Source organism: Vespula vulgaris, chromosome 3, assembly GCF_905475345.1.
Source record: "Vespula vulgaris chromosome 3, iyVesVulg1.1, whole genome shotgun sequence".
In the NCBI taxonomy this organism is placed as follows: Eukaryota; Metazoa; Arthropoda; class Insecta; order Hymenoptera; family Vespidae; genus Vespula; species Vespula vulgaris.
This window is the reverse complement of record NC_066588.1, coordinates 5,919,430-5,932,877: the sequence shown is the minus strand read 5'-3', so window position 1 is coordinate 5,932,877 and position 13,448 is coordinate 5,919,430. Positions and strand designations below refer to the sequence as shown.

Genomic DNA, 13,448 nt, shown 5'->3' with positions numbered 1-13,448 from the left:
TCCTCGATATACATACATACATAGACTTGATAGCTATCTGCCTATTCACGAGGAGGGTAGCAATTACGCGATCATTTTGTGATACTTCGTGTCTCCTCCCCATAAAGCAAATCGCAATAACGTTTCCTTAAACCCTCCTGGGGCTCAAAATGGTAATCTCTCGGCTTCTTCTTATCCCTCCAGGCTTTCTACCTCCGATAGCGATGTTGTGTTGTGTCAGTAGCAGCAGCTGCGCTTCCGATCCGACGTTTTAATTTGCCTTGCTATTATCCACCCTCTATCAAGAAAGACATCATACTGAAAACAATTTATTTATCTACTTTTCGTAATAAATATCTCCAAGAAAAATATAATTATTATATCGTATAAAAAATAAGAAACAATTATGTTTTATCTAAACGAATGAACAGAACGAATACCATTGCAAATTTTATGCAATAACAATGCAAATCACAATTAAATTCTGTCGAAAATTCGTGCATTTCCGTAAGAATATACGAAATATACCGAGTGAACATGCACGGTCTACAGCACAACGTGCTTCTTATTATTACTTTCGAAAGTGCATGGAATATTAAGTTTGAAACATTGTAAACGGAATACGTGAGCTTTGAATATCTCGATCCTGTTTAGAAAATCCTCTTTTAGAAATTCTCCTTTCGTTTAGCTTAGATTTTCTTTCGCGAAATTTCATTCTTCAATTGAGTTTCTATTCCTTCTATTCGCCGATGTGTTATCGTTAAACATTGAATGGAACGTTTCGAAAAGAAAGAGGTACAAAAAAAATGAAGAAACAAAAAGAAAACAAATCTGAGTATTGCTCGCACGTACCATACACGTTTGTTAAGACAAACAAATAAAAATGACTAAACAAAATGTCCAGACAATTCGAGCAAAAGCTAGTAACGGGAAAGTTACTTGCTTCATCGTTTTTTCCCAGTTCGATTCTCTCTGTGCACGAGGGCGAGCGTAAAATCTCGCAAATATTTGGCTATGCGCGTGGATGGATTAAATTTTTTTCTCCGCGCTTACGAACTTCATGAAAAAAAAAAGCAAAAAAGAAAAAAGGGAAAGGAAAAAAAAACGAGAGAGTTACATCGCGTTTGTCGTATACCCTCTTTTTTTTCTATTCGTCGCGTACGATTTTTTTAATCCACTTTCCGCGTACACGTTCGTTAAGGTATCGATTCGCGTGTAACGATTACGAGAGAAAATAAGCGGATAGTAGTATAGGTAGGGCTAGTAGAATTTTTGTTTTAAACGAACAATTTTCCATCCTTCTGTCATAGTCCGAGTACAATAAAAATAAACGTGACGTATAAATTAATTTTCTTTTATATAACTGAAAACGAATAACGTCTAATTTAAGGTTTAATATTTCTCGTATAAACTCATGACAATAAGTATACGTAATATTTTAAGAGCATTGGGAATCGTTGTTAGGTGACTCGTTTTCCCAAAGGTACACACGCGACATTATAGGCTGGTTTTATCAAAGAACTCGGTAGTCATTTAAGAGCTAGTAGAAGAGAGAGAAGTAATGTACGTGAAGAGAGAGAGAGAGAGAGAAAAGTTAAAGGGTAGAAAGAGAAAAGAAGAGAAGAGAGACGGTCGCGCTTTCAACGGGAAGCCACTTTGCACCTGTTGAAGGTATAACTTCTTGAAGGTTTCTCCTCTCTCTTTCCCTTCTCTCTCTCTCTCTCTTTCTCTCTCTTTCTCTATCTCTCTTTCTCTTCCTCTCTTGTTCTTTCCAAGTATCTCATCGGTGCACTCAAGGCCACCGTACACTCTTCGCTCTCTCAAAGTTATCAGAAATGTGTCACCGAATATCTCCTACGCATTTTAGCCTGGACGACGTATCGGAAATTGCTTTTCGAACGCGGACGACGCTCAGCGGCACGCCACGCAGTCAGTCTCTCCTTTGTTCCTCGTGCGTGTGACACATGTTAGAAAAATGCAAACTCCTATCCGCACCCTTCCGACGTCTTTCTGCTTCTCTCTCTCTCTCTCTCTCTCTCTCGCTCTCTCTTTCTCTCTCTCTCGTTCTTCTTGTTTGGCAACGTGTGTCTCCGATTTCTGCCAAACTGATTTTTGACATCCATAGGAAATCACTCTTTGTTGTATTAAAGTACTTTTCAATGAAAAGAAATCGTTTTTTAATACGATGAAAAGTATAAAACGATTAATATCTCTCGAAAGATGGAAGGGTATATTATAAAAATTCGAAAATATTCGCAAATTAAAAAAGAAATGACATTTAGATTTAAAATAGTTATTAAAAAAGCGACGAAGTCGCCTCGTAATTAGCGATACGATCGATAAAACGAACGAACGAACGAACGAGATTGTTGAAAGTGCAAAACAATTAGTATCGACCGAATAATAAATATTCCATAATATGATTTCAAAGAATTTGTATATTTAGAAATGATATTTAGCTTTAATTTTGAATTTTAATTAACAAACGTATCTCTCATTCATATTCTCGTTGGACATTTAGCGAGGAACGACATAATATTCTCGAGTACTCCGTCGTCGAAGTTAGGAGATAAATAAATACGTATGCTAATTTTATTGGAGTTTTTTCCCTTCTCGCCTTGACGATTTGAACGACATATTAAATACGAATTTCGATTATACGGAATTGCGAAATCCGTTGGTCCGATGGATTCGTTTCTATGGATATGTGCTCCTCTGCCTCAACACGCGGACCATAGTAGTAGCTTCGAGGGGTGCGGAGTTCATATTGATTTAGGCATCGAAGAACGCGAGATTCCAAATTCCAGGGATATTGGAAATATTTAAATTTCTTTAATGCATACTTGTCGTAAAAAATCGTAGGAACCATAAAAACAAGGACTATCTTTCCCTTCCTCTTTTTCTAACTTTTTATATCGAAGTCGATTTAACCTTTTTTTTTTATTTATTTATCTCTTCTCTTTTCTTTTATTTTTTATTATTTTATTATTTTTTTTTTTTTTTTTATAAAGAGAAACTTCCGCTCTTCGTTATTATACATAACATATGTATACGTACATATATCAGTATAAAATGGATAACCATATTAAATCGATTTATTCCTTCGATACATCGATATTATTATTGTCTCTTTTAAATACGATTCTTTAAAAGGTTCGCACCACAAAGTGTGTTAACCGGGAATACGTTTTCACTTGCTTATTCTTCGAACGAAATTCCACGTTTCTTTCCAGGATGTATTTTCACAACGTTTGTGGAATGGAAATTAGATGAATTGAAGCACGTTTGCCCACTCTGCATACTGCTCGTTAAAACAGGAAAAATACGATTACAATAACATATCGTGAGTTTTCTCTCGTCCGAAGGGAAAGCTCGCTACAGTGTCGACTTTCTTCAAATGCTCGTGTCGTAGTTAAATCACCGCACGCGGCTTACGATCATTGCGTGGATCTTTTCCAAAGGCCCGAACGCGGTAAATTCCGTCTTGCTGCGTTGGAATAATCTCAAAGTATTACGGAATATCAAAAAGTTATACCCAGCTTATGTAATAGGTGTAAACGCTTACAAATTACAAATTGCCACGCGATCTCTCTTATCTCATATCTCTTCACATGTTCACGAACGTTTAAAATCGATTAACTTTTTCCTTGGTGGATAAAGAAAATGATCGATAATATAATTTATTAAAGATCGCAGGATTTTATCGTGTGTTACATTCATGTTTATCGAGAAAACATTTTATTAACATTTACGAATTTTAATATAAATTATAAACGTTATTTGCAAGAAAAGCGACGACATAATTCCGCATGAAAAGTTACCCCATCTGGAAATCGGTATCGAGCGACGTTCATGAAATATAATATATCGAATAAAGAAATATTCCCTGAAGGAAGCTAACAGCGTGCGTCGTTCGTCTGTCGTCCATCGAATCATGCCGAGAAGTAGATTTCTCGTCTCGAAAATTTGTCTCTACTTGTAATCGAAAACGTTCGCGAGGTTTCTTCCCTCGAATAAACGTCGCATGGTGGAAGCATTGGAAAGGGCCGGAGGCGAACTCTTCCGCAAGTTTCGGACCAACATCGTCGAGGACGAAGAGGACGACGAAGAGGACAACGAGAACGAAGCGCATTCGATGGCCGAGCCGCTTTGGTTTCGTTACTATGGTAACCATCCCCTACAAACAAAATGCGTCCTACACAGAACGTGCGGCCGTTTCACTCTCCCTCTCTACAACCTCCGCCTTTTCCTCCTCTTCCTCTTTAACTCTCGTCTCCCTCGAATCCGGCTAGCCAGCATGCGTTTAGCCCAACTACGGAAACGAAACGTCGTCACCGTCGTTCTCGTTGTTGGCCTCGAAGAAACAGAACAGTACTTGCTACTGGACGAGGAGACAAGACGTTGTAAATTGTCTCGTGATGTTTTCTGTCCCTCTCTCTCTCTCTCTCTTTCTCTCTCTTTGTCTCTGTCTCTTTCTATTTCACCATCACTAGCTTTTGCTACTACTATTACTTCTATTTCAATGGTAAAGATAAATCGTTCGGTTGTGTTAACTCGCACGAGGAACGAAAGCGTCGAAAGCAACGGCGACGTGGTCGAGCACGCGATCGACCGCTGTGATTAACTCTCTTTCACTCTGTTTCTCTGTTTCTCTGTTCCTCTCTCTCTCTCTCTCTTTCTCCCTTTCTGTCTCACTCTGGTACTCTCCGATTAAAGATAACCATTGACTGTTCATTCGGCTCGGCCCACTGCTAATCCAGCGATCGATTATTCGCTTATCACTAGCCACATGACGAATGGTTCGACGACATCATCGAATTTCCGAGTATTCTCGCTTTCGAATATTCGCGATAAGCTCGAATGATATTTCGTTTGTTCGTCATCTATGATAGCAACTTTCTATAATATGATATTATATTTTTCCTCTTTCTACAAATACATTTGAAAAATTCCCGCCGAGTACTAAGTACTTATCCATTTCGTTCTTATTAATTTGTTCAAATAATACAAATATTGTATATATATATCTATAGTTCCTATAAATAAAACTTAAGATACTCATCGAATGGAAAGAAGAAAGAAAACAGAAAAAAAGGATAGATCCTTTTAAATTCAAATCCATATGGATTAGAAAATTCAATAGAGTAAGGTAAAACGATGAAAGAGTGAGAGGGAGAGAATCTATGGGGCAGGAAAAGAAGGTTGAGAAGAGGGAGACTTTGGAGAGTGAGAGAGAGAGAGAGAGAGAGAGAGACAGTGAGATGAAGGAGGATGAGGAAGAGGAAGAGGAGTCAGTCGGAGGAGGGTGACGGAGAGAGAAGAGGGCATAACACAATTACATGTGGGGTTGATGCTAGGGCTCTTGCTCTCAGCAACGAGAGAGCATACCGTGGCTCATCGTGAGGGGAAAGAGGGTAGTGGGGGAGTTCGGGAGGAGAACGTGGGGCGGCCCCAACGGTGGTGGGTGCCAAGATTGAATATGAAAGTTTAATGCGAGCAATATCAGCGCCACTGGCCCGGCTCTCGACTACTCACTCTCAGACGTCTCGACTATCAAGGCTGCACATCTTGCCTTTCTCTCTCTCTCTCTCTCTCTCTCTCTTTCTCTCTCTCTCTCTCTCTCTCTATCTATCTATCTATCTATCTATCTATCTATCTATCTATCTCTCTCTCTCGCTCTCGTAGAACCGCTTCTCTCTTTGCGATGATCTTTGATCTTTTACCGTGTTAAAACTAAAAGTAGCAAAGAAGAAACGCCATCGATTTCTTCGATTATTGGTGGTGAGATAAAATTGACTTACATACACACACATACATATATGTATGTACTCACTTAATAATACAATAATAACAATAAGAGAGATTTTAATAATATATCGTGCATCAAGTAATTGTATAAAAATTTTGTAAACTTTTTTTCTTTCTCCCCGTAGAGAAACGAGCTTTTTTCTTGGTCCTCTTAACTTGAAACTTTGAACTCGTGTTCAACGATATTCGTAGCACAACGTGATCGATTATAATCGTTGTCGTTTGGACAAAGTATAAGAGAAAAGAGAAGATGAAAATGCGAGGACCGATCGTCGATTACCGTCCGTACGCGAAGAAGGAAGAAAAGAGAGAGAGAGAGAAGAAGGAGAAAGGATAATAATCAATTAAAAAGTTAGTACTGCGCGAGGATATTTCGCTTGCGGATGAATTTCACGGGCTTGCTAAGGCGTTTAGTGACTATGCCTTCGGCTATTTGTAAAACTTTCCTCATTAATTACCGACTACGTTCGATCCTCCTTCCCGACCATCCCTCATCTCCTTCTTCTTCTTTCTTTTGGTCCATCGATGTCCTTAAGAGAGAGAGAGAAAGAGAGACAGAGAAAGAAAGAGACGGAGAGAGAAAGAGAGAAAGAGAGAGAGAGAGAGAGAAGGAGAGGATGTGTCTGTTTCTTAGCTTATTCTCTCTTACCCCTTTTGTCCCCACGCATCGAGGTAGAAACTTTAATAGAGGATTAGAGAAAAGGCAAGCCTTCTTGCAAACGACAATTAGCTACCAATTAACAGAACAAACATCACACCCTTTGCACGCTGAGTCATACTTTCGATAAGGTCGAAAATCGTTTATCGTCGTGGTATTATTTTCCCTTCGATTTTTACTTCCCTCTAAAGAGGATTATCTTCGAAGGTGTTAGAAAAGAGGGAGAAAGTCGAGCTATCATACTTTCCTTAAAGAATGCTATGCCATAACTCAAGGATACTGCGTGAGTCTCGCTTAAGCAAATACAACTTGGGTCAAACGGCGAGAAAATAGACACGAGAAGCATCTCCAAAGCGGATTTTCACAAGGATTTCGTAAAAGACTGCTCGGGAGACAATAAAATAAGATGACGAGACGGTCGCTAGATGTGACAGCTCTCTTTTATTATCTCCATATAAGTTTTGAATATATATAAACGTATTTATTTAAGAGACGAAACGACTTTTAGAAAATTTCGAACCAATTCGATTTTAAATCTTGTCTCGATTAAAAAATTACAAGAGAATCATTCAGCTTGGCATTCGTCTTCTTAAAATTTCCTTAAATATTTTTTTTAATTGTATAATAAAAGAAGCTATTATTGTCTAAAAAAACTATGACTGAAAATAATATGCAATACATGATTTATTATAGTTTTAAGATACGCGAGATAAAAACAATTTTTATGCATCGCACATAATTAAAAGTTGAACACTGAGTAAACTAATGTAATTACAAAATCGATTAATTGATTTACGATAAAGTTTCGACTTTCGACGATATGTTTTAGGTGCCGGTGATCGTTCTTATCGTACTGGCTCGGACACGGAGGGTGCCGCAACGACGGACAACCCTACAACGCCGTTTCCAACGCCACCACCAACGTTGACGCCGAATCATCGACAAGCCTCCCCGTTTCCTCTCGAAAGCACCAACTCTCGGCGGCATCATTACAACGGGAGCGTATCCTCGGACAGATCTCGCAATGGAAACGGTAGGGATTTAATTAGATTCAACGCGAATGCACGCGAAAGGATAATTATGAGATCAGTATGACTTTTTTTGCTGACTTTTATTAACATATTTAACACATTCACCGGATTATGTTAATCAAGATATCTAAATAATGACTTGGTATAATTTAAAATTATCTATTTGGATGCAAAGAATAAAGTTTGGAAATTTTTTAAAGAATTCGAATAATTAACAAAGTCGGTTAAACTACGTAGATAATAATTTCAAAACAAAAAAAAAGAAAAAGAAAAAATATAAAAATACGATAAATTTGATACTTGCATATAATTAAATAATAATAATTTAACGTGTAATTTTAACAATTATGATTTATCAAAATATACGAGATAATATTTTTACATTATTGCGTTACATGATAGTGAAGACGTTAAATACCAATTTTCATGCCGTCTATGCTTTAGAAAACTTTTTCACCAAAAACCTTTTCACCATGAAACTATTCGAAGTCGATCTCAATAGGCTATACCAAAGGCAATGGCCGTCGAGAATTCGAAACGTTTCGAGGTTAAGAAGCGATAGCGTCTGATCGAGAATCTTGGTATCGTGCAGGTGAAACGGTATATGCGGCACCGAGCAAAAAGACGAATACCGGTGGAGGAGGAGGAGGAGGAGGTGGTGGTACCTTAGGTCGAAGAACACGTCGAGGTCACGCAAGCGCTTTGAGTAGTAGCTCAACGGCGAGCGACCGTTCAGAGACCGTCGTCTTTCCCGACGAGCATTCGCGTATACACCTTGGCAATGGTGAGCCAACTAATAATTAATTAATCCATGACAACATAATTTTTTTCTGATCACTTGATCGTATTCATCGCATGTATCGATCTCATCACTGCATCATGAATTTCAGACATGTCAGGAATCGTTTCATTTTTAATATCTTCGCTTCATCCGTATAATTTATGTCGCATCGTTTTTTAAAACTTATTTTTCATCTTTATCGAGCTAAAATAATTACATATCGTTGGACATGGGTGAGGATATTGTTAAAAATGATTTGAGATATAGGTCGATCGAGATCAGAGAGAGAGAGAGAGAGAAAGGGGAGATGGGGATGAGGGAGAAAGAGAAATACAGGTCAGTTCAAGGAATCGCAACGTAAAACTTGGCGCGATAAGTTAACGATCCGTGCCTCAAACGCGATTACGGTGCTAACGTTATTATCGGCTGGTATCGAGCCCCTGGCCGAAGTTAAATCGGGTTTCGCGTAAACGTGTTTCTCGTTAAAGGCTTAATATTAATAGTCTTCCGTGTAGCAAAACGTAAAGATCCAATCGACTTTGGGATCTTTGATGTGTAGTACTTCGATGCTATTTACCAAGACAAAGAAAAAAGGAAATGAAGAGATTGTTATTAGAAAGATAAAATAATAATTGATAATCGACGATATATTCACAATTTCGTAAGAAGGATAAGGATATATAATAAAGAATATAGTATACATATTGAAAAGATAAAATATATATATATATCTATATATGCATATTCTTTTCAAATATTCTTTGAATTAGGAACTTAGAAGGTTCAGCTTTATTAGAAATTTAAGGAGAACATAATGAACGTAGGATATTCCAAGAAACTTTACGACTCGAATCTTGAACTCTAGAAATAGACTAAGGGTTGCTTTCTAGGTCCACTAACACAATGCGTTAATCGACGAACTACCACCACATACGTTGGCTCATTAAATAACTAAGGGACTTTCCGTTTCGAAGTTGGCTCCGTTGTTGTTTCAGACAAGTCGCCGGTACTCGCTGGTAACTAACGGTAGCCGAGCTCTTTGCTTACGGGAAGAGAGAGAAAGAGAGAGAGAGAGAGAGAGAGAGAGAGAGAGAGAGAGAAAGTGAGTTGGAATGGGTAGAAAGGAACAAAGTGAGAGAGAAAGAGCGTTTCTGTGCGTATGTGTAAAGAGAAAGAGGAAGAGAGAGAGAGAGAGAGAGAGTTTCTAGGAGAGGTAACCGAGTTAGCAGTTAGCAGCGAGAGAGCTGGCTAGTTAGAGCATAGCTCACTAGCCAAGTTAACGTGGCTCCGTAGACTATATTGTTTTGGAATGCCAGGAGGATTTAGGCCTAGCCACCTTGGTGTTCGCAACTGACTCACACCAGGGTCTTTCGTATATGTGTAAAACAGTTTTAGCAGTAAAGCTTACACTGAAACGTCTATGTGTATATATGTGTGTGAGATATAGAGAGATGAGAAAGTAGCTTTGCGGCTTTGAACCCACTGTCGAGTAGTGACCACCACGGCAATGGCCACCTGCACTTCACCCCTCATCCTTCCTCTTTCTCCACCTACTTCACTCAGCCACCTACTACTACCTAGCTTAACTTTTAAACGAAATTTCGCGGGCATCTCGTTTCGGAGGATGGTCCTTCCTCTAAAGAGAGTGAGAGAGAGAGAGAGAGAGAGAGAGAGAGAAAGAGAGAGAACCTTGTCTAGCTTCCAACATTGTTTTCGATGTTACGAAACTCTTTCGAGGCAATTAAGATCACGAAGAACAGATCGAACGTTTATATTATTGTTATTATTTACTTTTATATTATCGACATCATAAAAAGTTATGTCACAACATTTAGATATAACGGCGATGAAATTTCTCGTAACGTTTGGAATATGTGTGACACTTTTAGAAAGCGAGGATCGACAACGAGCATCGAAGTTTCGGACATTGATGTATCAGTAACATGGGAACCAGCGATGTTACTGTGGATCTTACAACGGGTATCGCGTGCGTGGAAACGTTGTTACAACAGTTGACACGAGTGACGGCGCCGCATGCCAATAAATTCGCTGCTTTTGCTTCGAACTCTCAACGGCGTCGTAACGCGTATGTTATGCTGCTGGAAAGGGGCTCTATCGAACACGTATATTATAAACGCGTGTTTACTAAATACTCTTACAGTGGTATTAACGAAAGTTTCTCTTCGATCTGATTAAAATTTTCATTAGATACAATTTGTATAATATTATAAATTTACCTATTATACCTCCAAAATATCAAAAAAAAAAAGAAGAAAAGAAAAAGAGGAGAAATATGAAGAGAAAAATAATTTTGCTTTCTAAAACATCGATCAACGCGTCAAATACTTTCCAAAATCGTACACGTTTGAGCGAATCTATGAGATGAAAATAAACAAAATAATATAGAATATTGTACCTGTAGCTCCTGTCCGACTATTTTAAGAATATCCTATTAAAATATTAGAACCACATAAGGAGATGTTATAAGTTTCTTCGTCGTGATTACCGGTATATCGTAAGCAGTAATTCGAGTCTGAATCTCCAATGGGGTATATTGCTCGAAGGAATGTCCCTGCGGTCTAATGGAGGCATGTCGCGGCATCTATTAGCAAATGGCTCCCAACGGTCAGGGCTTACCCACGTTAACCCCTTGCACACCGCCAGCAGAAAGACGATTGATATTACATTAGACCGTCGGAGTCTAATGTAGGCCAGTCGAGTAGCACGTTATTGAATTGCCGAGCGAGCTGAAGCGCGCGCGCGCACAGACACACACACACACACATACACACGTTCAGGCTCTCTCACCAGGAACTCGGCACAGTTGCGGTAATTTGTCACCGTAAATCTGTTCGGCCTGTAACGTATAGCTGAGTAATACGTGTGGACGTGAACCGCGTGTATTACGTGCCACTAGCTTGAACTACTACTACTGCTACTATTATTAGGCCGTGTTAGAAAAATTTGTTTAATATGTACAATAAATATTTTGAGAATTTATGAAATAAAATAACGTTCGGTTTCGTTTAGAGATTATGAAGAAATATGTACGTATGTATGATTTAGTTAGACCGATCAGATTGTACCGTTTTATATATATATATATATATATATATATATATATATATATATACACGTTGCTTTTTAATATTCATTAAATAAAAGCAAAATTTTTCCTTAAACGATAAAAATAGTCGCAAGAGAAGATTTTTTTCTTTTGAAATATTATGTGATGAGTCTTATTCGTTTTTTCACGTTATTACAAAGTCACGTTAGTTAATCGGTTTCTTAGACTATTTCTTTTACGATCCTGGCAAAAGATTCTCAACTTCGTTCTTCTTTGGAGTGACGACGAATCTCATTTTCTTGGGGTAAGAGTTAGCGAACGCGGAAGAAGAAGAAGAAGAAGAAGAAGAAGAAGAAGAAAACTCGGTTATCAATTTTGAACAAGGCGAAACGTTTTAACCGGCCAGCGTATTCGACGAAAATGTTGAGAAGCAAGCGTGGAATGGGACGTGCCTGGATTAGTGCCAGGCTCGATCCGAGTAGGAATAATTTTAAGTACCACTCGGAAACTATGCCAATAGTCCGTGTTCGCCATTATCGTTACTGGTGTTCCTTCTTCCGGTTTCTCTATTCTAACCGAGGATCTATGAAGATTTTATTGCTCTATAGAAATTCTTTTTCCGTCTTGTGGAGTCCACTGACATACTTTTGGGAAGTCAAACGATTAGTCTCGATGGATATTGTTTCTTTTTCTTTTTTGTCTCTCATCTAATCTTTTCTTCGTGTTTACATCAAACGATGAAAGTTCAGTTATAGAAAAAAGACAGAGAGAGAGAGAGAGAGAGGAAGAGATAGAGAAGAGAAGGTGAGCATGAAAATGGCGGACTATCGCACGAAATAATTCGTATTTACATGAATATGTATTCCCCGACGTGGAGGAGGCGTTAGAGCATCAAATCGAATTAACGGGGCGATCCGCTAACCGCATCAAGTCACTGTCGGCCACCTTGCACTCCCTTGCAATGTCTGACTAACCCTTCCTACCAACTACTACCACCATCGCCATCACCATCGCTACTACCACCCACCGATGAAGGTGGTATCACCCGTTTGAATCAAATGTCAGTGATGTGCCGCAACGTACGATCCGTAATTGGCTTCCACGGTTCTCTCCTACCTACCTATCCTACCTATGTACCTTCCTTCCTATCTACCTTCCTACCCGTCGTCTCCATGCTTCTTGATGTTTCTGATTAAATTTTGCGAAACGAATCTCTCCACGATCCGTGCTTCGACACACTTCGACTTTTACACCAACGTAAATTCAACGATACACGTCACGTCCTTTAACGTCCTTTATGTTCGTTCGACTACAAGATTATTAAGATTAGAAATTTGCATTATAAATCATAATAGAGATTCTCTCGATCAGTTATTAAATAGTTATCGTATGAAAAGATGATATTTTATGTCTTTGAACATCATTTCTACCAAGAGAATTAGGTTGTAATTGTTGGTAGGATGTAATTTAGCAGAACTCAATGATCTATCGGCGTTCTAACGCGAATAATACACCCTTCGCGCTTAATGAGAAATTTATATAGTTCGATTGTATACACATAACAGGAATATGACGATATAACGCTTAATTGATACTTCGCGTACAGATTGACGAAGCTTTCAACTGCAATAGAATCTCATTACCTCGTTTCCACGTAATTCGATATCGGTTATATACCGATCTATAGAATATTATACATGAACTATGATGCTTGATATTAACGATTATATGATATACATCAATATTATATTTAAAAATAATTCAAATAATTTCATCATCACCTCTACAATTTTCCTATATACTTACGTTTTATTGTATTATAAAAAATAAAAAAACTAATGTTATCTTCAAGATCTTCTATACATATCGCGTTCGTTTGAAAACTTTCTATATAAATAACTCGAGGAAATAAAGAAATCGTATGAAAAAGTGGATATATTATTGATTTTATCGTGTCATCTAATAATAATCAAAAAATTAAATAAGTTTCGTTTTTATCACATTATTATCTATCCTTCACATTTCAAAAGTAACGAAATTGACAAAAATTTTTAGTTACATTAGATCTTTCTTTTTTAGAATGAAGTCTGATAAAAAAGATGTCACGTACACATGTTTTTTTTT

General features: G+C 38.0%; 1 protein-coding gene across 5 annotated transcripts in view; it reads left to right on the top strand.

Annotated features, from left to right (window-relative positions):
- The window catches only part of LOC127062823 (teneurin-a), a 473,231-nt gene that overhangs the window by 167,199 nt on the left and 292,584 nt on the right, over nt 1-13,448 (top strand). For all 5 annotated transcript variants that reach the window (XM_050991642.1, XM_050991641.1, XM_050991640.1 and 2 more), the window contains exons 5-6: nt 7,275-7,478; nt 8,069-8,260. In XM_050991642.1, coding sequence (XP_050847599.1) covers nt 7,275-7,478; nt 8,069-8,260 — 396 coding nt within the window. The remainder of the gene's footprint in view (nt 1-7,274; nt 7,479-8,068; nt 8,261-13,448) is intronic.